The 27725-nt window shown below is 40.0% G+C and overlaps 2 protein-coding genes across 3 annotated transcripts in view; both read left to right on the top strand.

The window, feature by feature from the left end:
- The first annotated feature begins 275 nt into the window (after positions 1-275).
- On the top strand, positions 276-7873 carry LOC128688323 (uncharacterized). 2 transcript variants are annotated; one of them, XR_011392191.1, is made up of 6 exons: positions 276-1058; positions 1941-2762; positions 3395-3546; positions 4279-4492; positions 5160-7048; positions 7082-7873. XR_011392191.1 is itself a non-coding variant. In XM_053776095.2 (5 exons), the coding sequence occupies exons 2-5, from the start codon at positions 2194-2196 to the stop codon at positions 5560-5562; spliced, it is 1338 nt and encodes a 445-aa protein (XP_053632070.2). In that variant the 5' UTR covers positions 276-1058; positions 1941-2193; the 3' UTR covers positions 5563-7873. The 2 variants fall into 2 exon arrangements, 1 of the variants encoding a protein (XP_053632070.2); XM_053776095.2 differs by having other exon boundaries at positions 5160-7873.
- An 8053-nt stretch (positions 7874-15926) lies between these two features.
- Positions 15927-27725, top strand: part of LOC128688322 (uncharacterized) — a 34624-nt gene continuing 22825 nt past the window's right edge. The window contains exons 1-9 of the mRNA XM_053776094.2: positions 15927-16033; positions 17402-17533; positions 18894-19001; positions 20219-20357; positions 21255-21389; positions 23373-23546; positions 26080-26209; positions 26521-26633; positions 27142-27308. Of these exons, the coding sequence (XP_053632069.1) occupies positions 17419-17533; positions 18894-19001; positions 20219-20357; positions 21255-21389; positions 23373-23546; positions 26080-26209; positions 26521-26633; positions 27142-27308 (1081 nt within the window). The 5' untranslated portion in view covers positions 15927-16033; positions 17402-17418. The remainder of the gene's footprint in view (positions 16034-17401; positions 17534-18893; positions 19002-20218; positions 20358-21254; positions 21390-23372; positions 23547-26079; positions 26210-26520; positions 26634-27141; positions 27309-27725) is intronic.

Genomic DNA, 27725 nt, shown 5'->3' with positions numbered 1-27725 from the left:
CCTACATTTCCACTGGTGAGTCCCTCAAGGGAGGTTCCTCGACGCTGGTGAGGGGCTCTTGATCTAGGGAACTGGATCTGTGCTCCAGTTCCCTGAATTGAGCCTGAATACCTTCCATCCCCCCTCCCCAGGTGCTATATAATCCTACTGGTTTAGCGCTCCCCATTTTTATAATAATAATAATAATAATAATAATAATAATAATAATAATAATAATAATAATAATAATAATAATAATCCTCTGGTGAGCTGATCCACTCAGATATTCAGAATGAGTTGAGATATTGCAACCAATATAACCATGGATAGTGCGCTGAGAGAACAGTAATGATATATTCAAATTATTTAAGTACACTTGTATTTGAAGTGAGTTCAGGATCCGCCCATGAGTGGGTGAAGAAGACAGTGGGTCGCACCGTTAGACATGACCTGCACATCTCCGGAAGTGAAAGTTATCAAAAGTTACAAAATTACAATCAATATTGTATTCGATTGTAATTACACAAAACTGCATATTCTGATTAGAAACTCTGGGGAGGATTACTAAGCGATTTTACGGATTTTGTTATGGCCTCTGTTCGGCGGTATATCTTGAGAAGTTGTAATGATTAAGGTGAGAGGATTCATTAAGTTTAGAAACAGGTGGGATGTTTGAAGCAAAGTTAACCTACGTGTTGTTAATCTGGACTAAATTTGTAAACCCGTAACGAATCACTGATTAATTACGAACGAAACTCAATGAAAATAGCGAAATGAACTGGTATGAGTAGGAAAAGCGATGTCCACAGTGAGAAAGGAACGAGTGAGCGACTCAGTTACCAGGAACCAGTTAGGTAGTGCGGTGGGGCGGCTAGACTCGCTCTCTCCTCGGCTCACAGAGAAAGTATAAACCCCGGATAATATAGTGGCCCTTTATCTTGAAGCGTTTGAGGATATTTATCTGCCTTCACCCCCACATAAATAAAAATCGAGGACTACTTGTGTAGAGAGGATGAGGATCTTCAGAGAGCTTCCACCACTACGCGATCTAGGTGAACATCCTTACGTCGGCAATTCAGGTCAGTCCATATAGAATCCCGTTTATCTTATTCTTTTTCCTTTACATATGGCAGCTGTTTAACCCCGAGTATATAGTGGAGTTATAAACTGTATCGGACACATATTTCCTTTGGCTTTTGTTAACGACTCCACTGTCATAAGGCTTATAACCCAGTTGTTAGGTCTATATTGGTTATAAATCTGTGTGGATGGTGTTTTGTATGGCCCTATTCCACCCACAGGATGGGTATGGGGTGCATAATAGATATTAAATTAATTATTGCATAGGTGCAGTTGCATACATGACATCTTTCCACATACTTTGTGGTGTAGATGTAATTAGAAACTACGCAGCCCTCTCTAACATATGGGTGTATTATTATGGGAGAAGTTAAGTGGCATAATTGTGTAATAGTGTAGTGCAGCTTCTTTGTCAGTGTTAGTGTCAAAGGTGTAGTGATGCCGGAGGCGTTAGTTGGCCTATATATGGTGTCAGTTTATGTTTGAGTGTTGTAGAGCTTTCACGTGAAGCAGGACAAAAATATTAGCTAAAAATCTCTAACAATAAGAGTACTATACCACATTGTGTAACTAAAGTAATAATTCCTGACACTCCTGCCAGTTACCCTCAATCTTTACCGTCAACCAGACTCTCCCTTTCCTTGCCTCTCCCCTTTCAACACGCCTCTTAATTCTTCCTGCCTATTCCTCGTCACCTGCCAGTTCAGTCATGCTCCTCTTCCCCTATTCTGAATGCCTTTCACTTCCTCCAGCAGGTGGCTTCTGGTCACCTGATTTCAAAAGAGCCTGATTATCTGGTAGTTTTATATTTCTTAGTGTTATTATTCCATATCAATATTTTTCTTCGATTATGACTTATTCAGATTTTAACACTCCAACAGATTAGACAGCCTCAACAAAAATTACAGAAGAAAAAACAGACTGATTTGCAGATGTGACAGCCTTTTCTAAATTGTATGCCTGGCAAAACTCCAGCAAGACAGCAGAAGCAACAGTATAACGGCCACACCTAAGAAAACAACAATGTGGGCTCCATGTTATCAAGCAATGTCACTCGACGGCAACACGGATCTGGGTGCGGTGCGGCGTTTGTGACAGCAACAGAAAGTTTGTGAGGTTTGGAATTAAGCGAGAATGAAGTCACGTGGCTGGTATGCTGTCTTTCTGATATTGCCTGTTTTCATCATTGCTCTCAAGGGCAACTTAGCTACTACCTCCAATACCACCTTGGAGAGGGACATAAATCTTCCTCTCGAAGCGGGAAAGCCTGCAAAAAACATATCTGGGACAAACGGCGGAAATGATGCTATCGTTCCTGTTACCCGTGCATGCGAGTTAGACGAGAGTACAGAGCACCATGTGTTCTTGGCGAACAGTAGTGGAGATTCAGAAAAACTTCATTATTCTCATGATGGCGGACCTCAAAACAAGGTCTCCAGGGCAGCAGAACTACCAACATTACTTGAAGAGGACCTTGCACCCTCAAGCAGCTCCTCCCAGCCGCACCTCGAAGACCATAACATGAAAAGGTCACGAGCAGAGGGCACCGACCAGTCATTTGGGAGTCATCCTCTGCCGCCCCTGGAAGCCTTCACTCCTGTCGAAGGAGCTCGGTGGGTCGGGTACTTTCACAATGAGGCGGTAGCAGCGGTTCTGCAGACTGAGAACGGCACTATGGTTCACTGTGTGGTTCAGGAAGTCATGTAAGTATCAGTACTTCCTTCTGCGGGGAGCATTCCTTGCTGTTGTCTGTTCCAGTGTTTAAATAGGGAACTTGCATTTCAAATAGTTCAAAAGATAAACATGAAGTACCTTGTGTAATGTTTATAAATACTCGAGTTTACACGTTTCGCACGCGATGAGTCGTCCTACTTCAGCTTATTTGAAAGCCATGTTCTAGCAATGTTTTCAGTTAAATTATAATGTTTATTGTTACTGTTACGAAACATACACAGAGCGAAGTTGGCAAAACACTGCATGGCAAACTTTTAAATTTATCAGATGACTATTTTTTTTAATATCCATGCGCAAGCATATTGCAAAGGAGTTATTCGAAGGTGGTAAAAATACTTTTAGGGAAGAAACTTATATTACGACGTTTTACCCCACTGGGGGGGGGAAGACTTCATCAAGTATATGAAATACATAAAACCACTGGTATATAAATTTAGCAGAGTTTAAGTACCGTCGTGACAAGTGAGGTCAGGTACTTTATCCGATTTGTTGAATTAAACCCAATAACAATTGATTTCCCAGGCGCTATATGACATTTCGGGATTAGCGCTTATTATGATTGTAATTAATAATTATTTGTAGTAATAAAAATCCCCAACAGCCAGAACCGTGAGCAGTGCGCAGCCCGACAGTACCTGGGCAGTGTGATGCCCCTGGTGCCCTTGCCCCTGCATACCATGGTCCACCTCATCACTCTCTGCGGTGTTCTCAACAGCCAAACTACTACCACGGAGGACCTCGCCTCCACACCAGGTATGCTACCCTCCCACACCTACACACCAGCAATGATGCCACGTCAATATTTTCAGAGGTATTCTTACAACTGCAGAATGAGGTTTCTGTCCCTGCTGATTGTGACCAGATCTACCAGACTTCATTACCTTGTAACTTGTTCAGCTCTCAAAACTTTGGGGTCCAGTCCCTTTACCCCTTATGTACCTCTGTAATACTTTGACTACCGCCCACGGGATGGGTATGGGGTGCATTATAAGGATATTAAACTAACTAAACTAACTGTCCCTGCTTGACCATTATCAAACTCAATGTTGATTATTTGTAAATTGTTCCAGTCGCGGTACTGACTTTTCTTTTTATTCTTCATTGTCCCCTTTAAGGATGTATGGTAACCTGATGCCGGTTAAGGGCTCTTGAACCGAGGAATTGTAACTACTCTCTCATAATGTGGCACAGATCTGTCCTAAGATGACTTGTTAATGGTGCCGGCACTCTGGCCAGGGTGCCGCATAAAGGCACTTGAGGGTGCGATAGACACCACTGCCAGTCTTCGTTGTGGCTTGTATTTTTTAAGGTTGTTTTCAGCTTTTTTGTTGTTGCTGACAAGCTATGGGACGTTATCCTATCTATTTTCTGCTAGGTAAACTTGCACAGCGGTTGTAAGGCTGTATGTCCCTTCCTGCCTGGGACCTTTCGATTGTGAGCCTGGTATTCTCTTACTACTAAACTACAGCTTTCTGTTGCTTTCAGATGTGAACTTGTGGTGGATGGGTCCGCTGACAGCCTTGCAGGGCATCTTGCCAGGGACGCTGTGGTGTGGTAAGCGGGATCAGGCCACCTATTACCACCAGCTGGGGCAGAGGGCCCAGCTGGACGCCTGTTGTCGCGCCCATGACCATTGCCCCGTCAAACTTCTGCCCCTACAAACCCGCTACGGCCTCACCAACTTCGGCTTTAGCACCAGGTGAGTGGAAAGTAGTCGAAATAGGCGATACGTTCGTTAGGAAGAGTCTAGCGTGTCCTGAGACTGGTGTTTGGCAGATAATGACCCACTCATTGGTAGCACATTCACTGGCATACCTCAGCCAAGTTTTTCTCTCCATTTACAAAAAGATCACTACATAGACTAAGTTCAGAGGGAATTTTTATCAATAGGAATAGAAAAAAATAGCGTGTAGTGAATGAGGGGATAGATCGAGGGGTATTTGAAGTTCTCACGTCGAGTAGATGTTGTTAGGATTACTTAAATAATGTTATCGCTTCTGGCAACATAGACGTTGATTGAATGACGAGAAAGTTAACTTTTTTCACCGTAAATGAGTAGGAGACAGTTGTGGTAAAAAAAATCTTTGCATAAAAAAAAGGATAATGGAAGAAATGTGGAAATGAGAGCTTGGTCATGTTCTTCAGTGTTCTCATCCTTTAAATAGTTTAATAATAAGTGTTCAAACCTTAACAATTATTGTCCTTTTCTACAGTTTAAAATGCCATGATTACCAAGTGTTGGTGTCTGCTTAAAATATAATGTGACTCCCCCTCAGGTCACACTGTCCCTCTTATGTAGATCACACTGCTGCTCTCCCTCTTAGGTTACCCTGCATCTCTCAGGTCACTGCTTCTGTCCATCACAGGTCACACTGTAGCTGCGAACTAGAGTTCTTCCGGTGTCTGAAGGCCGTCAAGGATCCGCTGGCCACCACCATCGGTCAGCTCTACTTCAACGTCTTAAAGATGGAGTGTTTAAACACGGTGTCCAATAGTAACCCAGCGTCTTCACCAGCACCTCGCTCACAGCTGTACACAATACCAGAAGAGAGTCACGGAGAAGAAGTAGAACGGCAGCCACAGCCGCAGACTCGACAACATGGACCCTCTGGAACGGAAAACCAGGCGGTGCAGGAGGGAGTGCCTAAAACAACTCCTCGCCTGGAGTGCTCCATCAGGGACAGGGAGGGACAGTGTCGCATGTGGCATATGAACCCCAGAGGCTTCACAGAACGCTATGTTACACAGCCCTTGAATCTCCGGTTTTGAGGGATTATTGTTGGATAATATTAAGCAAGACTATGCATTATAAATGACAAAATGGAAAACGAATTTCAAATTTAATGTCCGTGCTCGACCCTTATCACGGTCCAAAAATTATTTATATTTTTTATAAGTATTCAGATAATATTTTAGTATTTACTCGGATCACTAATCTCTCAATTATTTTTTATCGTAAATAGAAGTATTCAAAGAAGTGTTAAAAGATCTGAATCTCTTTAAGGTGGTTCAGATTATATAGCATCTTAAATTATGATTTCTTCACATAGCCGCAGCTGCTGCTCCTTGTTGACGTATACAATTTTCTTCGTTCTCAGTGTTTTTAATGTGTAACTGAGTATTAGAGGTTAATAACGGTTTTTATTCATAGTCTCCATAACACACATTAACAATTTCATTAATCTGCGAATAAGAGAAACTAACGAGTCGAGTTCAAATATATATACTCTCCGAATTCAGCATTAACTTACATCTATGAGAAGAACGATGCTATATTTCTAATGCTGTAAATTTGTTTAGAGTACGTGGTATATTTTAGGAAGATTTTTAAATGTTATTTTGAATTAGTATATTTTTATATTGTAACTGTTGATGTGCTCATTGTCTGGATGACAGCTGGATGTATGGTATTCCACAGCCTCGGCCTGACACACTCAAATTCAGTGTTTGCACAGCACAAGCGAATCTTTCACTTTTCTTGCACATAGAATGTTCTCAGATGATCATTGACCTTTACGTGGAATGAGTGAACAGGTAAACAAAATTTCATTCAATCCTTTTTTTTTTTTAGGCACTGTCTGTATTCAGTATTCGTTAAAACATGTACGGTATATCAGAGTACATTACGTGATGTGTGTAAATACGTAATTGAGTTTAAGGGGGTTTAAGTTTAAGCTCCTAGACCTGCCTCTACTTAATTTCGTTTGATCTGGTTGTTTGGTATGGTTTTTAAAGCTGTGGATAGTTGTGTCAGCGTGTCACTATATAGTCTATACCTCGTCACTGTTGCTGTGATGCTAGTCAATGTATCTTCACATCTCCACCTTGGTGTAGTTACCATCTCCTCGTACAGACTCATACAGCGTTATCGACATTTTTTTGCCAGCCTTTATTACTGAGGCTCAGTTCTTGGTCTTCACACCTTTCCTGTCTAGTTCTAGCGCCCATCTTGTAGCAGACAAGCATTCACTTCTTTCTCATCAGCTATGGGCTGCACTGCAGCGCTGTATAGCCCTTGTGGCTTAGCGCTTCTTTTTTATTATAATAATATGGGGTGCACTCCGGCACACTCAGTTACTATAACATGATATAGAACTCTCTGAACACTTCACTAAGTCTTCAATGCTGTTCTTGGGTTCTTGAGAGTCTTAAACTCCGGCGATGCTCCCATGATGAAATAATCTTTTTTATTTGTATATGCTAATAGTATTATGCTATGTAGGTGTACCCACCTACATAGCATAATGCTATGTAGGTGTACCCACCTACATAGCATAATGCTATGTAGGTGGGTACAAAATTACCTGTAGTAAATAAAAATATTAGGAAGCACATCTTGTCTGACGCTCAGCAGACGGAGGATCAAGCGTTGAATGACCCGCATGGGTTTAGCGCTTAACACTAATTAAAACAAACGTCTATATATGCTACTTCCCCTAGTTTGTACTCCGTCTCTGGTCTTCTCTTCTTCCCACTTGCTGGAGTGGCTTTTCATGATGAGTTATGCCTATGTGCTTCTGTTAAAATAATTATGGGGCTCGCCTTGTTATAATTAATATTTTCATGTTATTGTAAACCAAAAAATTCTAAAATATTTCCCTTGGTTTAAACCACAAAGAATGGTGTTTTTTTTTTTTTAGTTGTTTTTTTTTTTTACACATCAGACCGTAGTGGGTTTAGCGCTTTTTTTTTTATAATTTACATCATCAAACTCACCATTGGAGATATTTATATTTTCATTGTTAATGTGTACGAAAGATGAATGAATGAATAAAGAATAAATGGTTGCAAGTACTTACTCAGCCTTGTTAGTGTTATACAAGGGTAACAACACTGTTGTACATGTGTATAGTCTGCAACACCAGTAACAATTTAGTGCACGTGTTGCAACCTGTACATACCTTCCAATTTACGACAGCTGACGCTCTCACTGGCTGTCGTATTTTTCAGATTAAAGATTAATGCAAGGCCCGTAATGCTATGCATATAAGTGGCTTTGGCATGCTGCTCTTACCTGTATTTTTTTGTACCTCTGTATGTATGCTAAAATTCATAAATAAATAAAAAAAACAATTGTCAATTGCCATCAAAGATTTAAGTTATACCATGAATTAAGGGAAGATCCTGGACTTTCCCTTACGAAACAAAGCAGATGCGAGAGTAATTATGAACAAGGTAGATTATAGTGGAAAAATGAACATGTTATTAAAAGACAGGAGTACTTACGTGCCCCTTAACGGAAATATTGGAGGAGGGTATTTTTGCCTGACTTTTTTGAAGACTTGGTGGAAATCTGGGTCACGCCGGGTAGGATTAGTAACAGTAATGAGAGGGAATCGCATTCCAAGGCTGTGTAGATTAAAGTATCTCTTACTAACACCTCCACCCCCTCCCCCAAGGAGGCAAGAGAACAACTGCAGTGGGTCAATTGGTCCAAGCTAGGACAGGAAAGATGTATAATCCCTATGGGTTTAGCACTTGCCACAGATAAAAATAGAAAAGGAAATGAAACAAGAAAGAGGAAAATCAAAGGGTATACAGAAGACAGGTTAAGAGGAGAGGTGTAGGTTGGGTGAAGCTACGAGTGTACTGCAGCGCTGTATAACCCTTGTGGTTTAGCGCTTCTTTTTTTATTATAATAATAATACGAGTGTACTCCTCTTCAAAGGGGTCTCCTTGGCGCGGTGAAGAGGCTCTTGGTCTGAGGAATTAGACCTTTTGATCTCCTTCCTCAGACCGAACCTAATTTCCCCCCTTCCCTATCCCATCCTCCCCATCCCCACTTTTTCCCATTTTCCCTTCCTCTCCAACCCTCCCCTATTCCCTTCCTATTTTCAGCCTTTGGGATTCTTCCCACAGGCACTCTAGTTCCTAGCCAGGGTGAAGGGTGACAGGATCCATCCCATTCCGTTGTGTCCTTGGCGGTGGTGTAGTTTGCCGTGGAATCTGGATCACCTAGGAGCCATTCCTCCATGTTCTCCCCATTTTTTTTTCTAGGAAAGAAAGAAGTGACATAACCATGAGCCCAAATCCATGAACCTGCTCCCCCAGGGCACCTTACTGATACCACACCCTGTTCCGACCCTGCCTCGTTATTTGACTGCTCTTTGGACATTTCTAATGCTCTTGTACCTCTCGCTGGTGCCATTTCGTCACCCACTTCAGGTACTAGGGTTCCGACTGACTCGATATGTCTGACCTCCACTCTTCTTTGACTATGCTTCCGGCTTCTCTCTCTACGGTGCGGCAATTTTCGGATCGCCCGCCCGTCCCATGTTGGACCAACTACGGTCCCACACCTAAACGCCCAAGACCATTACCTGATGATACTTCTTCGCTTCCTTCTCATTCTACTCGGACAAGACCGTCATGTAACGCACTCTCTTCACACGTTATGTTTCAAAATACACAGTGGAGTAAGTTTTTTACTCTATGACCGACTTCCTCTACTGCCTCTCTTTCCGACCATAGTATTGGCAAGGCGCTCCTATAACATGTTGGTAGATAAAGATCCTTTCATGCTCTCAAGAGCAGTGCATGCTTCATCAGTCCAGAATGCCAACCAACCTCACGATCTTTCTCTCCAAAGAATAACACCAAGGACTCCACAACTCAACTTGTCTACCCAGCAGGATGCCGGTGTATCATCAACCCTCCCTCACCACCGCCCAGGGAATATCAACAACAAACATCATTCCCTCAATTCTTGTAATGGTACTGTCATTCTCCCCCATACCATTACTCAACAGAATTTCCAGACATGTGGCGATGACATTCTGGAACAGCTTGAACTCCAAGACCTTCCAATCCTCAAAGTAGACACTCATGTCCTCTCTGCCCGCAGGCAGAGACGATACCTTTGCAATGTAGCTCTCTTAACTTTTGACTGCTGTGAGCTTCTGTTCTCTGTATATATTGCAGGACACTTTACAAGTTCGAAAAGTGATCCCTACACCGCAACAGTGTAGAAATTGCTGGTGTTTTGGTCATCCAGCTAAATATTGCAGGTCCATGGCCAAATGCCCAGTCTGTGGTGCCGATGACCATACCAATACGTCTTGTAGTCTACCTCCCTCTTGCCTTAATTGTCATGAGGCTCACCCATCTTGCTTTTGCCATTGCCAAATTTACTTAAATGAACGTGAAATCCGTTGTTTCCAAGAGGCATGGCTTAGTGCTTCTTTTTGATTATAATTATAATAATTCCAAGAGGCAGAAGGCCTCCCATATAATATGACAGTCTGTCATCTACGCCTCCAAGGGAGACTTCCTCGTATTTCTTATTTTCGAGTTACTAAACGTCCCCCCTCCTCTGGGGGCCCAACTTCTGCAGCCTGCTCTGTGGTCACCCCTTCCACAGTCACCCCTGCCTCTAATTCTTTTGCTGTTCTGGATTCAGAGGTCCCTACCTCGGCCCCTCATTCTGTTCTCACCTCTTCCTCTTCTCACTCACAAGTGCTGTATAGTCCTTGTGGCTTAGCGCTTCTTTTTGATTATAATAATAATAATCACTCACAAGTGTCCGTGTCTTCAAGACTTCGTACAACACTTCCTTCCCATCACCCCTCTCCTTCTCCGATGTCCAAAACATCTCCATTGTTAAAATCTTCTTTAACCCCTCCTTCCCTTCTGCAACCCGCATATTTTTCCTTCTGTCTCTGTACCCGGTTCTTCACCTCTAACTGGCTGTTACGAGTGTGGTGGTTCATCCTCCTCCTCATACAGTACCTTCTTCCCCTGTCCCCTCCCAAGCTTCTTCTGTAGTTCCCTCTACTCTTTCGTCCATCCCTACTTTGGTACAGTCCATCGTCACCCCGATCTTTACTCACCCTCCTTCTTCCATCTCCAATATTGTACCACATACAACGTCCTTGCTCTCTGAAACACTTGAAGCTATATCAGAATATATTGAGGAGACTAGACCACTGATAGACATTGATCCACCTCCAGTTTCTCTTCACTCTTCTCCGTCTGCACAACTCCTATCTGCCAGCGTCCCAATCCTTTCCTGCTTAAAAGTTTTCTGCTGCCTCCACATGTGGGCTTTTATAACCCTACTAGTCTGTAGATACCTCTACCTTCAGGTTCCTTGTATCTTTCTTTTGCAAATCATGGCTTATTTACAATGGAATATCTGCGGCCTCAGAGGTAACCGGGGTGAGCTTCAGGTGTTGCTCTTATAGTTTTCCCCTGCTTGTGTTTGTTTACAAGAACCCTAATTAAGCTCCGCTGTTATCCATCCTATCTCGGTCTATGATATATTATATTCATCGGATCCTTTGCCGACGGAACCTTTAATGAATGTGCACTTCTTATAAGCACTGGTATTCCATACTGTCAGCTCTTTGTTCATACTTCGCTGCATTACACTGCAACCCATATCCACTTGAATAAGTGGTATACAATCTGTTTGTATCTCTCTCCTTCTCGGGCATTATCTATCCCAGATGTTGCATTTCTGGTTTCTTTCTTACCACCACCACTTCTGTTACTTGGCGATTTTAATGCCCACCATTTCCTCTGGGGGCGGGGTCTCACTGTGACTCCTGCGGCATTCAGTTGGAGGCTTTTCTCGCCTCTCTTCCCCTCCATGTTTTAAATATGGGTACTTCCACCCATTCTGATCCTCATACTTATTCTCTCTCTTGCATCAATCACTCGGTCTGCTCTTTTTCAACTGTACTAGACTTCACCTGGTCTGTCCTCCCCGACTTGCATGACATGACATGAGATCATTATCCATTATTATTATTATAATAAAAAAGAAGCGCTAAACCACAAGGGCTATACAGCGCTGCGAGATCGTTATCCAGTCATCCTTACTTCTCCTTCGTATTCACCACCTCCTCGTAGCCCATTCTGGCAATTTGACTGAGCAAATTGGGACCTTTACTCGCATCTAACTGCTTTTAGTAAGATTCCTTCTCGTTCTCCACTGATGAGCTTTTACACATCTTCTCGACCTCAGTTTTAACCGCAGCTTCACATTCGATACCCCAAACCTCGGGCAGGCATTCTCAGAAGTGCATGCCTTGGTGGTCTCCTTCTTGTGCTCGGGCAGTACGTTTGAAACGCGCTGCGTGGGGCAGGTACCGGTGTAATAGAACCACAGAGAGATTCCTTGATTTTAAGCAGAAGAGAGCGGTCGCTCGCCATGTCATCAGTGTCACTAAACGCACTTGCTGGCGGAATTATGTTTCTACTATCACTTCTGCTTCCTCTATGAATGCAGTCTGGAAAAAAGTACGAAAGCTGAATGGTAAATACTCTCCCGACCCGGCTCCTGTTCTTCGGGTTACCAGTGTTGATATCGCAGACCCTCTTGACGTTGCCACCGAAATTGGTAATCATCTTGTCCGTATCTCTCAGGGGCTTCACCTGTGCCCCTCGTTTCGTTCTTCAAAGTCTGCCAGAGGGTTAGAGCCCTTAAACTTTTCTTCTTTTAGAGAAGAATCTTATAATGTGCCTTTTACACTTCTGGAACTGGAGGCAACACTCTCAGTTTGCCGATCATCGGCAGCTGGGCCTGTCAGCATTCATATTCGTATGCTACAGCATTTACATCAGTCAGCCCTTGCAGTCCTCTTACGACTCTTTAATCTTCTTTAGTCACAAGGAATTCTTCCCCAGCTGTGGATATTTGCCATTGTTCTCCCTTTCCGCAAACCGGTACTACAGGACATTATGCCTCCCACTATCGTCTCATTGCTCTTACCAGTGCAGTTTGCAAGGTGATGGAACGTCTGATAAATAGACGTTTGATGTGGTATTTAGAGACACACAACAGTCTCTCCACTAGTCAATATGGCTTTCGTAAGGGCCGTTCTACCAATGACCATTTACTATGTGTAGATACGTATGTCCGTAATGCCTTTGACAATAACTACTCAGTTATAGCCATCTTTTTTGACCTTGAGAAGGCATATGACACAACTTGGAGGTATAATATCTTGGCCCAGGCCCACTCCTTAGGCCTCCGAGGCAATCTACCATTTTTCCTTAAGAACTTCTTAGCTGAAAGACATTTCCGTGTTCTGGTTGATAATATGCTTTTCCCGGACTTCCTCCAAGCTGAAGGTGTCCCCTAGGGGGTGTATTCTGAACACAACACTTCTTGCTACAAATGATCTGGCCTCTGTTCTTCCATCCAAAATTTGGTCATCGCTCTATGTTGATGACTTTGCTAAAGCTTGTGCAGGCACTGACTGTCATCTTATTGCAGTTTCTCTCCAGCATGCGGTCAACCATGTTTCCACTTGGGCTACCACTCATGGGTTTAAATTTTCTAGTATTAAAACTCGCCAAATTACTTTCACTAGACGTTCTGTCGTCCCTGATCATCCAATGTACCTATATGGCTCGCGTATCCCTGAAAGTGATACGGTAAAGTTCTCGGCCTTCTGTTTGACCGTAGGTTATCCTGGAAACCTCACATTACCTCCCTGAAGGCAACGTGTCATAACCGGCTGAACCTCCTTAAAATCCTCGCTCATCTTTCATGGGGTGCTGATCATAGAACTCTCCTTCGACTATATTCGGCCCTAATTTTATCGAAATTCGATTATGGCGACCAGATATATTCAGTGGCCTCTCCTGCAACTCTCTCTAGCCTTAATTCCATCCATCACCAGGGATTATGTTTATGCCTTGGTGCTTTTCACTCTTCACCAGTTGAGAGTCTCTATGCAGAGGCGAATATTCCATCCTTATCCGATCGCCGTGATGCTCATTGCCTTCACTACTATGTTCACTCTCATGACCTCCGCAATCCTTCCATCTAAATAAGATAAGATTTTCTTCGGATTTTTAGCCCCGGAGGGTTAGCCACCCAGAATAACCCAAGAAAGTCAGTGCGTCATCAAGGACTGTCTAACTTATTTCCATTGGGGTCCTCAGTCTTGTCCCCCAGGATGCGACCCACACCAGTCGACTAACACCCAGGTACTTATTTACTGCTAGGTGAACAGGACAACAGGTGTCAGGAAACGCGTCGAAATGTATCCACCCACCGGGAATCGAACCTGGGCCCTCCGTGTGTGAAGTGAGAGCTTTAGCCACCAGGGCACCGGGCCATCTAGAGGATAGCCACTTATATTAGTAGACGTTCTTTATTTGCTCGTTGCCCCTGTTTACTCCATCCCTTTTCTCTTTGCCTACATTCACTCTTGTCTTCTCTTCAGTTACCACCTTTCTATGTTCATGTAGCAACTCACTGTTCCCTACCCCCCTTGGGAAATTCCGACAGCTCGTGTCTGCTTTTTCCCATTGTCATGCGCGAAAGCCCAACTGCCTACAGTGGCTTCTCTCTCTCTTTTTCCTAACCACTTCCGATCTCATTCTCATGCCATCGCAGTGTACACCGATGATTCCAAGTCTTTTGATGGCATCGGATTCACAGCAGTGTTTCCGGACAACATCGTGTTTACCTGAGGGCATTTATTATCCTTGGCAAGCATTTTTATGGCTGAATTGTATGCAATTCTCGTAGCACTTATTCGTATTGCATCTATGCCTGTGTCACCATTTATGGTCATTTCAGACTCTCTTAGTGCTCTACAGGCTATACGAAAATTTGATACACATCCCCTGGTGCTTCGTATCCAACTTTGGTCATGCCGTATCTCTAGCAAGCACAAAGATATTGTTTTTTGTTGGGTCTCTGGTCATGTTGACGTACAGGGCAATGAACAGACAGACACTGCTGCGCAGTCAGCAGTACATGACCTCCCAGTTTCATATAGAGGTGTTCCATTCACAGACTATTTTGCTGTAATTGCTGCCCACCTTTGCCCTCGTTGGCAACAATGTTGGTCTGATCTGCTCTCTAATAAACTACATTCTATTAAGCCGAGTATAGGTTTCTGGCCATCTTATCATCAATGTTGAGGTTGGGAGACTACTCTCTCCCATCTTCGCATTGGCCACAGTTATCTTACTCACGGGTATCTCACGGAGAGGTACCCTATTCCACTCTGTGAGAACTGTCAGGTTCCAGTTTCTGTTAGCCACATTCTGATGGACTGCCCACTCTATCAACGAGCCCCAGAATTTACCTCCAACGTCGTCACCACTCTACTGCCCTTAAACAAACAAAACAAACAAACAAATTTTATTTCTTTGCAAGATTACATTGAGATTATGAAATTACAATAATGAGCTGCAGTGCAAAGAGCCACTATCACGCCTTGGCATTATGGGCAGACTTAATTTAATGGCTTACAGACTACTTAATACTAAATAAATTGATCACGGTTTGTTTACGTTGTACTTTTGTTTTTATTTATAGTAGACAACAATTTTACTCAGATTGCAATAGTTTCAATAAAAAATATTGAGTTGTTGAAAGTAGTTTACAGTCTGAGAATGCTACAATTGGGTGTATGGTAGTATTGTTTTGGGTAGGTATTTACACTACAATGTAGGATTAATAATGTATGTAGTTTGGGCGTCTAGATTTGAAGTTTTAAGATTTATGTAACTGGGAGATTTTTGGGTAAAGTTAAATATTGAGTATTGAGTATTTAGTTTAGAGTGAGTAGGTGGTTTTTGAGAAGAGTCTTAAATTGGTGTTCAGACCTGGTTACTTCAGTATTTACTGGTAATGAATTCCAGATTTTGGGGCCCTTTATGTGCATAGAGTTTCTACACAGTGAGATATGGACACGGGGTACATCAAAAAGAGGTCTGTGTCTTGTATTATGGTCATGTGTCCTGTTAAGGTTGGTGGACCCTCTTGTAACCCAGACTTCCTCATTGACTTTTTGACAGCAACTGATTTACTGCACAAACTCTGATGATGATGCCTCTAGTACTCCTCACGGCCTTTTCTACCCCAATCTCTTGCTATCCTCTACTCCTGCACTGTCTACTGCCCCGCTGCCCTCCATGACCTAATAATCATCCCTCTCCCTCTTGCTACCCATTATCCCTGAGTATCTTCATTTGGTATTGAAATGACAAAGTCACTAGTTGGTGAAACAACTTCAAATAAAAATACTCAGCCAATTCTAGGTTCTCTACACATATGCTGCTATGTATGATAATCTATGTAACTGTATTTATGTACACCTGAATAAACTTACTGACTTACTCAAATGTGTTTAATTCCTGTATAAAACAAGTGGTTGAGCAGTCCCAGCCCTTCAACCCAACAACAAAACAACAACAACAAGACATTTCCCTCAAATATGGGAAAGTTATTGTTCCTGGTGATATAATTCAACACCGACGCCTATTTAAGGTAACTTTCAGCGTGGATTAACACAAGAAGAACTGTTTGAACATTTTTATCCACTGTTCTGGTGCTTTATTAACAGGAAAATGGTCATTAAGGTGTGGCATGTTGCAATAAATGATTGACTAGAGGTTGTAGTGAAGTAAATAATTATCATCTTTTTTATCATTTACAATAATAGCCAGATTTTGTTGAGGTTGAAGGTCTGGTGATCCAAGGAATTGCAGCTATCCTCCTAATAACCTAGATGTTGAAGCACCCTAAGCAGAAAAAGCTAGCCTCACCTTCCTCGAATCAAACCTGATTTATTCTCATTTCCTATTCCTTCTGTGGGGGAGTGACGCTGTATGACCCTGGTGGTTTAGCGCTTAGTTATGATTATAATAATATGGGGAGTGGTGCTGGTTAAGAGCTCTTGTTCCAAGGAATTGTATTAAACCTGATTACCCCCCATTTCCCCAGGTGCTGCATGACCCATACAGATTTAGCACTCTCCCATAATTATAATAATGAAACCCCTATATATCTGTCTTTAAGTGCTTTCTTCAGCAGGTGTCTACTGCTTTCCAACAAAATTTTCTCGTCATGTTGTGTCTGAGCTGTTGTCTTGTTAAATATATGGAAAATACTTGTTATCAAGTGTATTGCACAGTATTGTACACTAACAGCCTCTTTCAAGGCAGGCGAAATTGCAGACCAGGAGAATATACAGAGAACTTTCACGGCACTTATAAATTTGATGAAGATACTTGATAATATTCACTTGGAAAATCCTAGAGGGACTAGTCCCAAATTTGCACACGAAAATCACTCCCTGTAAAAACAAAAGACTTGGCAGGTGGTGCAACATCCCTCAGTGAAAAGCAGGGGTGCTACGAGTATGCTAAGAGACAACACAGTAAGTACTAGGGGCCCAGGACTGTTCAATTGCCTCCCAGCAAACATAAGGGGGATTACCAATAGACCCCTGGCTGTCTTCACGAGGGAACTGGACAGGCACCTAAAGTCAGTACATGACCAGCCAGGCTGGTCAGGTACATCAGTTTGGATGCAGCCAGCAGTAACAGCCTGGTTGATCAGGCCCTGATCAACCGTGAGGCCTGGTCATGGACCTGGCTGCCGGGGCAATGACCCCTGAAACACCCTCCAGGTATTGTACAGTATTGAACAGTACAGTATTGTACAGTAAATTGAATAGCATTCTGTTTCTTAATAGAAAGCTAGTACTTTCATCCAAACACAGTTTCTATCAGTCATACAAAATTTACTCTGTTTTTTATGAAGAAATAAAATTTATTATTATTAATATTATTATTATTATTGATTATGATGATAATGGTACAAATGACTGTAAAATGCCTGCAATATTTTCAGGTTCGCAGGCGTACACAATGGCTGCCATGACGGCTAGCGTCCTCAATAATTTTGCAGACTTGGCACTGTCGTTGCCGGCTCCATCGTTAGAAGCAACCATCAAGCAAAATCCTACAGTGGTTGACTCAACAGGTGAGCCTGGATATTTCGTGGTGAAACAATGGTAGAGTATACCAGCAGTATGTTAATAAGACAAAAGTGTGGGTTGTGGCATTTATTGCGAAGATGTTTTGTCCGCCAGGGATTTTATCAATTGACCTGAATTGGTAATGCCCCTGGTGGATGTAATGTCTTCAAATTAAAATGCCATAAGCCACATATCGTGTCTTATTTATATCTCGGCTAAATAATGGCAAGTGAATTCCTTTCCTGCTAATCATTCCACTGGTATAAACATTAGTAATTCTGTGTTTCTGTTATAGGGAAGTTCATGTAATATTTTAGTTTTAATTGTTCTTCTTTTGTAATATTACTTATAAATAAAAATTATACGTATTTTACAAGTGTAAGTAAAAAGTCTTACATCCTGTTCCTCTTTTGATAAGCTTTATTTGATAAATAATGCAAATATTCTCTGCTTGAAATATTATATCACATAGGTGTATTATTTTTCTTTTTCTTTTTCACTATACCAAAAATGATGGCTCTTGTCTGGTTGAAAGTTAATCCCTTAGATATTCAAATGAAATGGCCAAATGATAAGACACAAAACTCAATCTATTTTGTAAATTGTGTGCAGTCAAGGTAGTCTCTGGTTTTCAGAATTTGGTCATTGGTGATTTGATAGTTTTAAGAGGCACCCACCAATCTGCATAATATTAAATGCTCTAGCAAGAGTGCAACCACCACAAAAAATTATCCTCTGAGCTTGTCAGGATTATTGCAGACTGCAGTTACAACCCCAGTCAAGTATTTAATATAGATGAGAGGGTTATTTTGGAAGTATAGTAGAATCCCCATATCCATTGGTTCGGTATCTGTAGTTTCAGTTATCTATGGTTCACTGTGGCCCAAAAATACTTGTTAATTTTGCATAATAATGGCCCCAAAGTGCAAAAGTAGAGAAGCTAGCAGTTCTTCAAAGCCTAAGAGAAGCCATGAAGTGCTTCCTATCAGTGAAAAAGTGATAATTCTCCACTTATTGTGCATAATTTATCTATTAAAATTTATAATAGGTATGTATAGGACTTATATAAGGTTTGCTACTATCTACAGTTTCGGTATCCACGGCGGGTCTTTGCAACATATCCCCAACAGATATGGGGGTCCTACTGTATGTGCCATTAATAACCTATTTATCAGGGATGACAGAGCAGCAAATACAAGAGACTTAGGACAAGGAGAAACAACTTAACATTACAGTTTATCCATGGGAATCCAAACTGGTCACAGGTACATCACTTGCTGCATTGTAAAAAGAAGAATTAGGATGGTTCTCGAAATCTATACCAGTAAATCCTACTTTTAATAATTGTTTTACTTTTTTTTAAAGGTTATGATGGTCGAACAGCACTTCAGAAGGCTGTGATGGTTGGTAATCTGCCAGTTATAAGACTGCTGTTGCAGTATGGTGCTGACCCTAACCTCAGAGCTCAGTCAGGTAAAGAATAAAATGGCTAGAGAGAATTTTTTGTTGTAATTTACTTCTTTTTGTACCTTGAGTTTTTGTTACTTTTGTTGATATAAAAGTTTATGGTGTGGAATTAATCTCCTATTAGAAGAATCTGAAGTACACCATCTGTCTGTTAGAGTTATCTTTGAGAGCAAGCTAGAATAAAGTTTTACACTGATTATCTTGCCAAAGTAGAAACTGGACAGCAGTTGTATTAATTGCTCTTCAAACAGTTTTGTAACAATATCATACTTACATTAGTTAATCTTCTTCAACAAACTAGCCGTATCCCACTGAGGCAGGGTGACCTAAAAAGAAAAACGAAAGGTTCTCTTTTTGAATTTAGTATTGTATACAGGAGAAGGGGTTACTAGCCCCTTGCTCCCAGCATTTTAGTCCATGCATATATACATTTGCATGCATGTACTGTTTGAAACCATTTAAAAGGTATCACACTTGCATAAAGACAAGTACCTGTATATTTTCCATGTGCACATCTCAAAAATAATGTTTAAACCATGTAGGGGTCTCTATAGTTTATCTGGTTCATTCATTTTTGATTAATAGCAACAAGAGTTAAACTAAAACTGTATACTTAATGTATTTATTTATATGAAAGCATCAGTACATTACATATTGCTCTTCTTTTGACAAACCGGCCACATCCCACCAAGGCAGGGTGGCCCAAAAAGAAAAACGAAAGTTCCTCTTTCTATCTCTAGCAATGTATGCAGGAGAAAGGGTTACTAGCCCCTTGCTGCTGGCATGTTAGTCACCTCTTATGACACACATGGCTTATGGAGGAAGAATTCTGTTCCACTTCCCCATGGAGATAAGAGGAAATATAAAAGAACAAGAACCAGTAAGAAAATAGAAGAAAACCCATAGGGGTGTGTATATATGCATGTACATGCAACTGTACTGTAACCTAAGTGTAGCTATAAGTAGCAAGATGTACCTGAAATCTTGCATGTTTATGAGACAGAAAAAAGACACCAGCAATCCTACCAGTTTTACACTCATTTGGCAGGATGGTAGTACCTCCCTGGGCAGTTGCTGTCAACCAACCTACTACCTACCATTACGTATTATGTATTTATTTATCGATACCACTTATGTATTGAAAGGGAATCGATCTGCATAATAATCAAAATGTATATCAGTAACAAATGCTCAAAACAATGGAGATATTCCTCATTTTTTAGGTGAGACAGCTGTGCATATAGCCTGCTGTAGAGGCCTACTCAATGTGGTTGTGACACTTTTAAAACACGGAGGGGATCCCATGGTTGCTGATGGTACTGGAAGAGTAGGCATACACTGTGCTGCAATTGCTGGATCAATGTAAGTTGAAGTGGAATTTATTTGGTCTTCTGAGTTCCCATATTTTACAGTAATTATAAATTCTGAGACTCTACTGAGCCCTTAAAGAGGAATTATCTATTGGGATCTTGGGAAACTTTTAGGAGAATCTGTTCACTTTAGTAATTTAATAGGTTTTTTAAATGATTTTGTTTTTTAACTTGGTATTATATTTATGTTCTGTGTTTTATTCATGTTAATAGTTTTTATTTTTATTTTGTCAATTTGTATATTTTTTTACTTCTAAGAGTGCTGAATGACCTACTTGGTCAATATGTATTATTATGAAACAAGTTGTCATGGGAAATGCATGTGTCTTGTGAATGAAGGTGTAACCCAAGGAATTCTTCTTCTTTCAACGTACCAGCCATATCCAACTGAACCCAAGGAATTATTCTCCCAAAATAATTAATTGACATCTCTACATATTCTTATGCATATTTTTATCAAGTGCCTAGATGCTGCTTTAACTACTGGTATATGAGAGAAAAAGGCATCACCATTTGGAACTGAAAAATAAGTATTCAGAGAATGAGGGTTGCCTTATCTTTCATACATGTGGGTATGTCTTTCCTTTTGGAAACAGCAGCTTGTGCAGGAGAAAGTGAAAGCTAGATAAATGGGACAATTATATTAAATGTAAAAATAAATAAATAAGAAGAGTGATAAGGAAAGAATATAACTTGAGAATTAGAGCTTGAGTATGAAAGAGATCACCACTTGAAGCAACAACCTGAGAAGAAATACATTAATTAAAATTATTTCTTGCTTTCTGTAAGGAATACATTGACTTGTGATTAGAAAATCTATTCTCTTTCTCTCCTCCTCCCCATCTGAGAAAAATGCAGTAGTGTTGCAATAAAAAAAATTTGCTTTTAGGATGCTTGTGCAGTATTTGGCAGAAGTGTGTGAGGTCAACTTGGAAGCTGAGGATAACTGCGGCTGCACCCCGCTTCACATTGCTGCTGCCTGTGGACACCTTGGGCTTGTGAAGTATCTTGTGCAGAGCAAAAAGTTAGTACAATCTACTTTTATGAATGTAGTGTTTGTTTGGTGGGTCATATGAATTGTGGTGTCATGCACTTCTCGAGAGGCAGGTAGAGATTGAGTGATGAATGTATTTTCCTTGTTTGGAAGGAAGGGGTAAAGGAGGTTTTAAGTTTTAGGAGTTTGAGCATTCAGCAGGCTTGTATGAGCTTATTAGATGGGTGTGATTAGCGACTAGTGGCTTGTAATGGACATGTTGTTGGAGTGTGAACGAGGTAACCATTTATGAAGGGATTCAGGAAGACCGGTTAGCCAGACTTGAGTTCCTGAAGGTGGGAAGAGCAATGCATACTCTGTAGTAGGAGTTGGGATGCTGTAGCCAAAGGGTAATCTGATTGTGATGTCAGCACACTTCTGGAAATGAATGATGGTGAGTGTGTGTTCTTTGGGTCACCCTGCCTTGGTAGGAGATGGCCAATGAGTTCAAAAAATAAAAATATCTGTACAGTAAGAAGAAATTTTTACTCCTGTCATTTTTGATTTGATGATGATTAATATTTAATATAGAAATAATATCCACAAGAAATGTATTTATGGTCTTGTTTTGACTACTAACATTGAAGAGAAAAAGAAGAAATCTTTATATTATTATTATTTTAATTGAGAAAGAGAAGTAATCTTTATATTATTATTATTATAATCAAAACTAAGCTCTAAACTGAAATCGTTATAGAACTTCAAACAGAATAATTGTTCAAGGATTCGGATGCTCACCACACATTTTATACAAATACCTATACAAATTTATTCCTTTGAATAGTATACAGTGCGAGATTTACATGTTATAAAATATTGTTAAGTACAAAGAAAGCCACTAACATGTTGGAGCATTTCGGGCAGACTAGTCCTAAAGATTACAGACTACTTATTAAAACTAGACATAGATCAATGAGTGATAAATTTTAATTATGTATTTTTTGAATTATTACAAAAAGAGAGGTAGCAAAAAATTTTAATTAATATGATTTATAGTAGAGAGGTAGAAAAAGTTTTTCTTCTTCTCTTTTTTAGAGAGAGATGTCATGTCTGAGGGCAATGTGTGGTGTGAATATAATGCAGAGAATTCGTAGTTTGGAAGTTAGGAGAAGGTGCGGGATTACCAAAGCTGTTGTCCAGAGGGCTGAGGAAGGGTTGTTGAGGTGGTTCGGACATGTAGAGAGAATGGAGCAAAACAGAGTGACTTCAAGAGTGTATCAGTCTGTAGTGGAAGGAAGGCGGGGTAGGGGTCGGCCTAGGAAAGGTTGGAGGGAGGGGGTAAAGGAGGTTTTGTGTGCGAGGGGCTTGGACTTCCAGCAGGCATGCGTGAGCGTGTTTGATAGGAGTGAATGGAGACAAATGGTTTTTAATACTTGACGTGCTGTTGGAGTGTGAGCAAAGTAACATTTATGAAGGGGTTCAGGGAAACCGGCAGGCCGGACTTGAGTCCTGGAGATGGGAAGTACAGTGCCTGCACTCTGAAGGAGGGGTGTTAATGTTGCAGTTCAAAAACTGTAGTGTAAAGCACCCTTCTGGCAAGACAGTGATGGAGTGAATGATGGTGAAAGTTTTTCTTTTTCGGGCCACCCTGCCTTGGTGGGAATCGGCCAGTGTGATAATAAAAAAAAAAAATAAAAAAAAAGGTAGAAAAATATTACAATTAGTATAATTTACAATATTGCAACAGTACAATTTAATTTTAAGTGTGTATTAATATTTTATATTGATTTAGTGGTCGTAAGTTAATTGGGATTTCTTGTAGTTCCAAACTGGTTACATGATTTCAGACATTGGATAGTGTTGGAATAGTTAAGTTTGGGAGATGAGATAATTTTTAATTATAGCCCTAAATTGATTGGCAGAAAGGGGACCTTTTGCTGGCTCTGGCAATGAATTCCAGGTTTGTTTTTGTATTTGTATAAGGATTTGGATGCTCACCACACATTTTATAGTGTCTTATTCTTATATATACAGAGTAAATCGTAATAAAGTGGATATTGAGGGCAATACATCGCTCCACTCTGCAGCCACTGGTGGAGTGTCAGGTGTGTGCTGGGCAGTAATCTACCCGGGAAGTGAGCAGCTTCTCACTACTACTAACACAGCTGGTCTTACACCTGCTCAAGCTGCTCGGGCTTCCACCTCAATGTTAGTAAACGTTATTTGGGTACTGGTTTAAATTTGTGTCATTATGGTTATGTTGCAGTTTGGTGGATCATTAGAATTGTGATGTCTGCACTTTTGGTTAGCTAGGTTCTGAGTAATGGTGAATATTTTCCATCTTTGGGTCACCTTACCTTGTGAGAAACAACCAATATGTTTAACAAAATAATGAGATCATCATAGTAGGACCAAAAGACTTCAGCTATTTAGAGAGAGAAAACACATTCACCAGCATTCATGCAATTGCCATCTTTCCTCTGAAAAGATGGAGATTGAGCAAATGTTGGTTGAATGTATTTCCTTTAGGTCACCCTGACTTGGCATGAGATGGCCAAGATTTTTTTAATCAATGATTTAAAAAATTGGAGAAAGAGAAGAGAAATGAGCATATCAGTCTAGCCATCAGATGTTTATACCTTGTTATCAGCATGTTAAATTGCTTATACTTTTGTGTGAGATGTGCTCATTTATAATTGCAGAATTTGTATAGACCATAGAATTATTGAATATATGGAACTTTGATTAAAGAGAGTGGCAAAAATGTACTTTTTTTTTTTTTAACAAACCGGCCATATCCTACTGAGGCAGGTGACCCAAAAAGAAAAACTAAAGGTTTTCTTTTTAAATTTAGTAATTTATATAGGAGAAGGGGTTACTAGCCCCTTGCTCCTGGCATTTTAGCCACCTGTTATAACACACATGGCTTACGGAGGAAGAATTCTTTTCCATTTCCCCATGGAGATAAGAAGTAAAGAAGAACAAGAACTATTAAGAAAATATAAGAAACCCAGATTCATGTTCACATGCATGAACATGAATGCGTAGTGTGACTTAACTGTAAGTAGAAGTAGCAAGATATACCTGTTATCCCTCGTGTTTATGAGACAAAAAAAAGACATCAGCAATCCTACCATCATGTAAAACAATTACAGGTTTCCGTTTTACTCACATGGCAGGACGATAGTACCTCGCTAGGTGGTTGCTGTCTACCAACCTACTACCTAGGTTACTTGTTTTTCATCACCAATAACAATTTGAAATTTAAAATAGGAAATACTGTCATTTGTGATTAGTAATTTCTTATAAATTATGTCATAATAGAAATGCATATTTCTTTTAATCTTTTTGACTTAAGGGAAGTGCATCCATTGGATACCCTTGACATATTTCTGAAATTTTGTTCAAAGAGATTCTGTTAAGATCCCTTGAGGGTATCAGGAAGTGGACTTATCCTTTTTTTTCTTGGATCAAACCTGATGACTTCTTATCCCCAGGGGCAGTATGACCTCTACAGGATAATGATTCTCCTGTGAATATAGCCCCTCCTCACTTAACGACAGAGTTCCGTTCCTGAGACCTCGTCGGTAAACGAATTTGTCGCTAAGTGAAGAGCATACTATAATCATAGTGGGTTTGTGTCAACCATCTTTGATGTTTTCATGTCACCTTTGCACCATTTATAACATTTCTGGTGTATTTTTAAATGTTTATACAGGAGTGTACTGTATATTGTAATAAACAGAATAGAGGAAATTAGCTCTAATATACATTATTTAGGTATGCTTACTGGTCAGAGAGCCCGTTGTAAATCCGAGTTGTCGGTAAACGAGTACGTTGCTAAGCGAGTAGAGGCTGTAATAATCATTAGTAGTAATAATTATGAATATTCATTGTGAGTAATCATGAATAATAATAATTATGAATAATCATTGTGAATAATTATGAATAACACTCATTATGAATATTAATCATTATGAATGATAATCATGAATAATAATAATTATTGTGAATAATAATGAAAAATCATTATGAATAATCATTGTGACTAATCATTATGAATAATAATCATTATGAATCTTTCTTTCAACACACCGGCCGTATCCCACCAAGGCGGGGTGGCCAAAAAAGGAAAAACGAAAGTTTCTCCTTTTACATTTAGTAAAATATACAATAGAAGAAGTTACTAGCCCCTTGTTCCCGGCATTTTAGTCGCCTCTTACAACACGCATGGCTTACAGAGGAAGAATTCTGTTCCACTTCCCCATGGAGATAAGAGGAAATAAACAAGAACAAGAACTAGAAAGAAAATAGAAGAAAACCCAGAGGGGTGTGTATATATATTCTTGTACATGTATGTGTAGTGTGACCTAAGTGTAAGTAGAATTAGCAAGACATACCTGAAATCTTGCATGTTCATGAGACATAAAAATGGACACCAGCAATCCTACCATCATGTAAAACAATTACAGGCTTTCGTTTTACACTCACTTGGCAGGACGGTAGTACCTTCCTGGGCAGTTGCTCTCTACCAACCTACTACGTAGGAATCATTATGAATATTTTTTTTTCATTTCCTGCAGCTACAGTATATGATTATCCTGAAATTTCATGTGCATATTTTAGGTCATACCCTCGTTCTTCTTTCATTGTTGTGCATTGGTTGATATGGTAATTGAAAAATAAAACTGCCTCTAGTTGTATTTGTAATCTGTATTTCTTTGTTTTTTCTTTTTCTTAGTTCCCCAGATTGCCTTAAATGGCTTGAGAGGTGGACAAGACAGTATGAGCGCAGCAGTGCAGTGGAATCACCTCGTTGGCCATGGCTCATCCAGCTGTTAACTCCAGCAACAATTTTTTATATTGGAATTGTAAGCATTCTAATATAAGAATATTTTGTATGCACTTTTTAATATTAACAATGAATTAAAAAGATTAGTAGACAAACCTTGAAGTTGTTGTATGTGTAATATGTTGCATAGGTATGAAATTGGTTTGAACATTCCATTAGTTTAAATCAGTATACATTACTGCAACTTGAACGTGTTACTGCTGTTTCTTCAATTTTTTTCCAGATTCGGTAATTCGATGGGAAAACTCTTGTTTCAATATACAGTGTTGTTATATTCACTGATTAGTGTGCCAGAGTCAAATTGCTGTACATATTTTAAATTATTTTCAGTTGCTGTCTGTATTTGCTATGCCACACCACCAGTGGATGGTTGGAATGCCTGTGTTTATTGTGGGCCTTACAGTCATGGCTCGACAGCAGCATCGGATGAAGCACCCTGTAATGTTAGTACCTACCTTAAATAATTATCAGATTTCATCATGCTTTAATGAAGTTAAAATGAATTGCAGTGAAATAGTGCATGCATCATTTACATGAAGGTAAAATAATTTTTGTTCGTGCCCTCAGGGTTAATTATTATACAGCATATTCCAGTGTGGGAACATGGGGTTTGAGTTATTTAATTTCCGGTTTCAAAACATTCACTATCTTGATGGCATAAGAGTAAGCCTGCCCGTGCTATGCATTCATGTGCTATGCATTCATGTGGCTTTGGCATGCTGCATTTAACTGTATTCTTTTGTACTTCACTGTATCATGTTCAAATTAATAAATAAATAAATAAATAAATAAATAAATAAAGGGGTAAGGTGTAGATGTATTATCAGAAAATTCTTTAATTTTCTGATAATTTTCCACATAGTCATCATACCATTTAATAGGTACTAAAAGGTAACTCTAATATTAATTTATATACAGTCATTATATTAATGCATTTGTTGGACTTTCCAGGTGGCCTAATCCCATATACTTAGGAGCATATGGGGGAGGCCTCTTATCGACACTGGTATGCTACTTTGTTGGGATTGAAGCTCATCGACATGAACCCATCATCGTTTCACTCATAATGTGGAGTACAGCGCTGTGTCACATTATTATCTTCTATAAGCTAGTCACAGGTGTGAACTGCATTTTTTTAATCAGCTAAAACCCATCATCTGTTGTGAGTGTAATAGAAATTGATTTTCTCTTTTTATAAAAGGAACTTTTAAATTTTCCATGAAATATATGAAACTAAGAATAAGTTATTAATGATGTTTAATCATTATCTCAGTTAAAAAATTCAATAGGTGAGCAAATAGGTAAGCACACAAAAAATTAGTAATTTATTTTTAATTACAGCTTCTCCTCACTTAGCGACATACTCGTTTACCGATGACTCGGACTTACGGCAGGCTCTCTGACCAGTATGCATACCTAAATAATATATATTAGAGCTGATTTCTTCTATTCTGTTTATTACAATATAGTACACTGTATAGAGTATACCAGAAATGTTATAAATGGTGCAAAGGTGACATTAAAACATTATCAAC

Source organism: Cherax quadricarinatus, chromosome 19 (genome assembly GCF_038502225.1).
Source record: "Cherax quadricarinatus isolate ZL_2023a chromosome 19, ASM3850222v1, whole genome shotgun sequence".
NCBI lineage: Eukaryota > Metazoa > Arthropoda > Malacostraca > Decapoda > Parastacidae > Cherax > Cherax quadricarinatus.
Note: the sequence above shows the minus strand (reverse complement) of the source record. Positions and strands in the feature narration are given on the sequence as shown.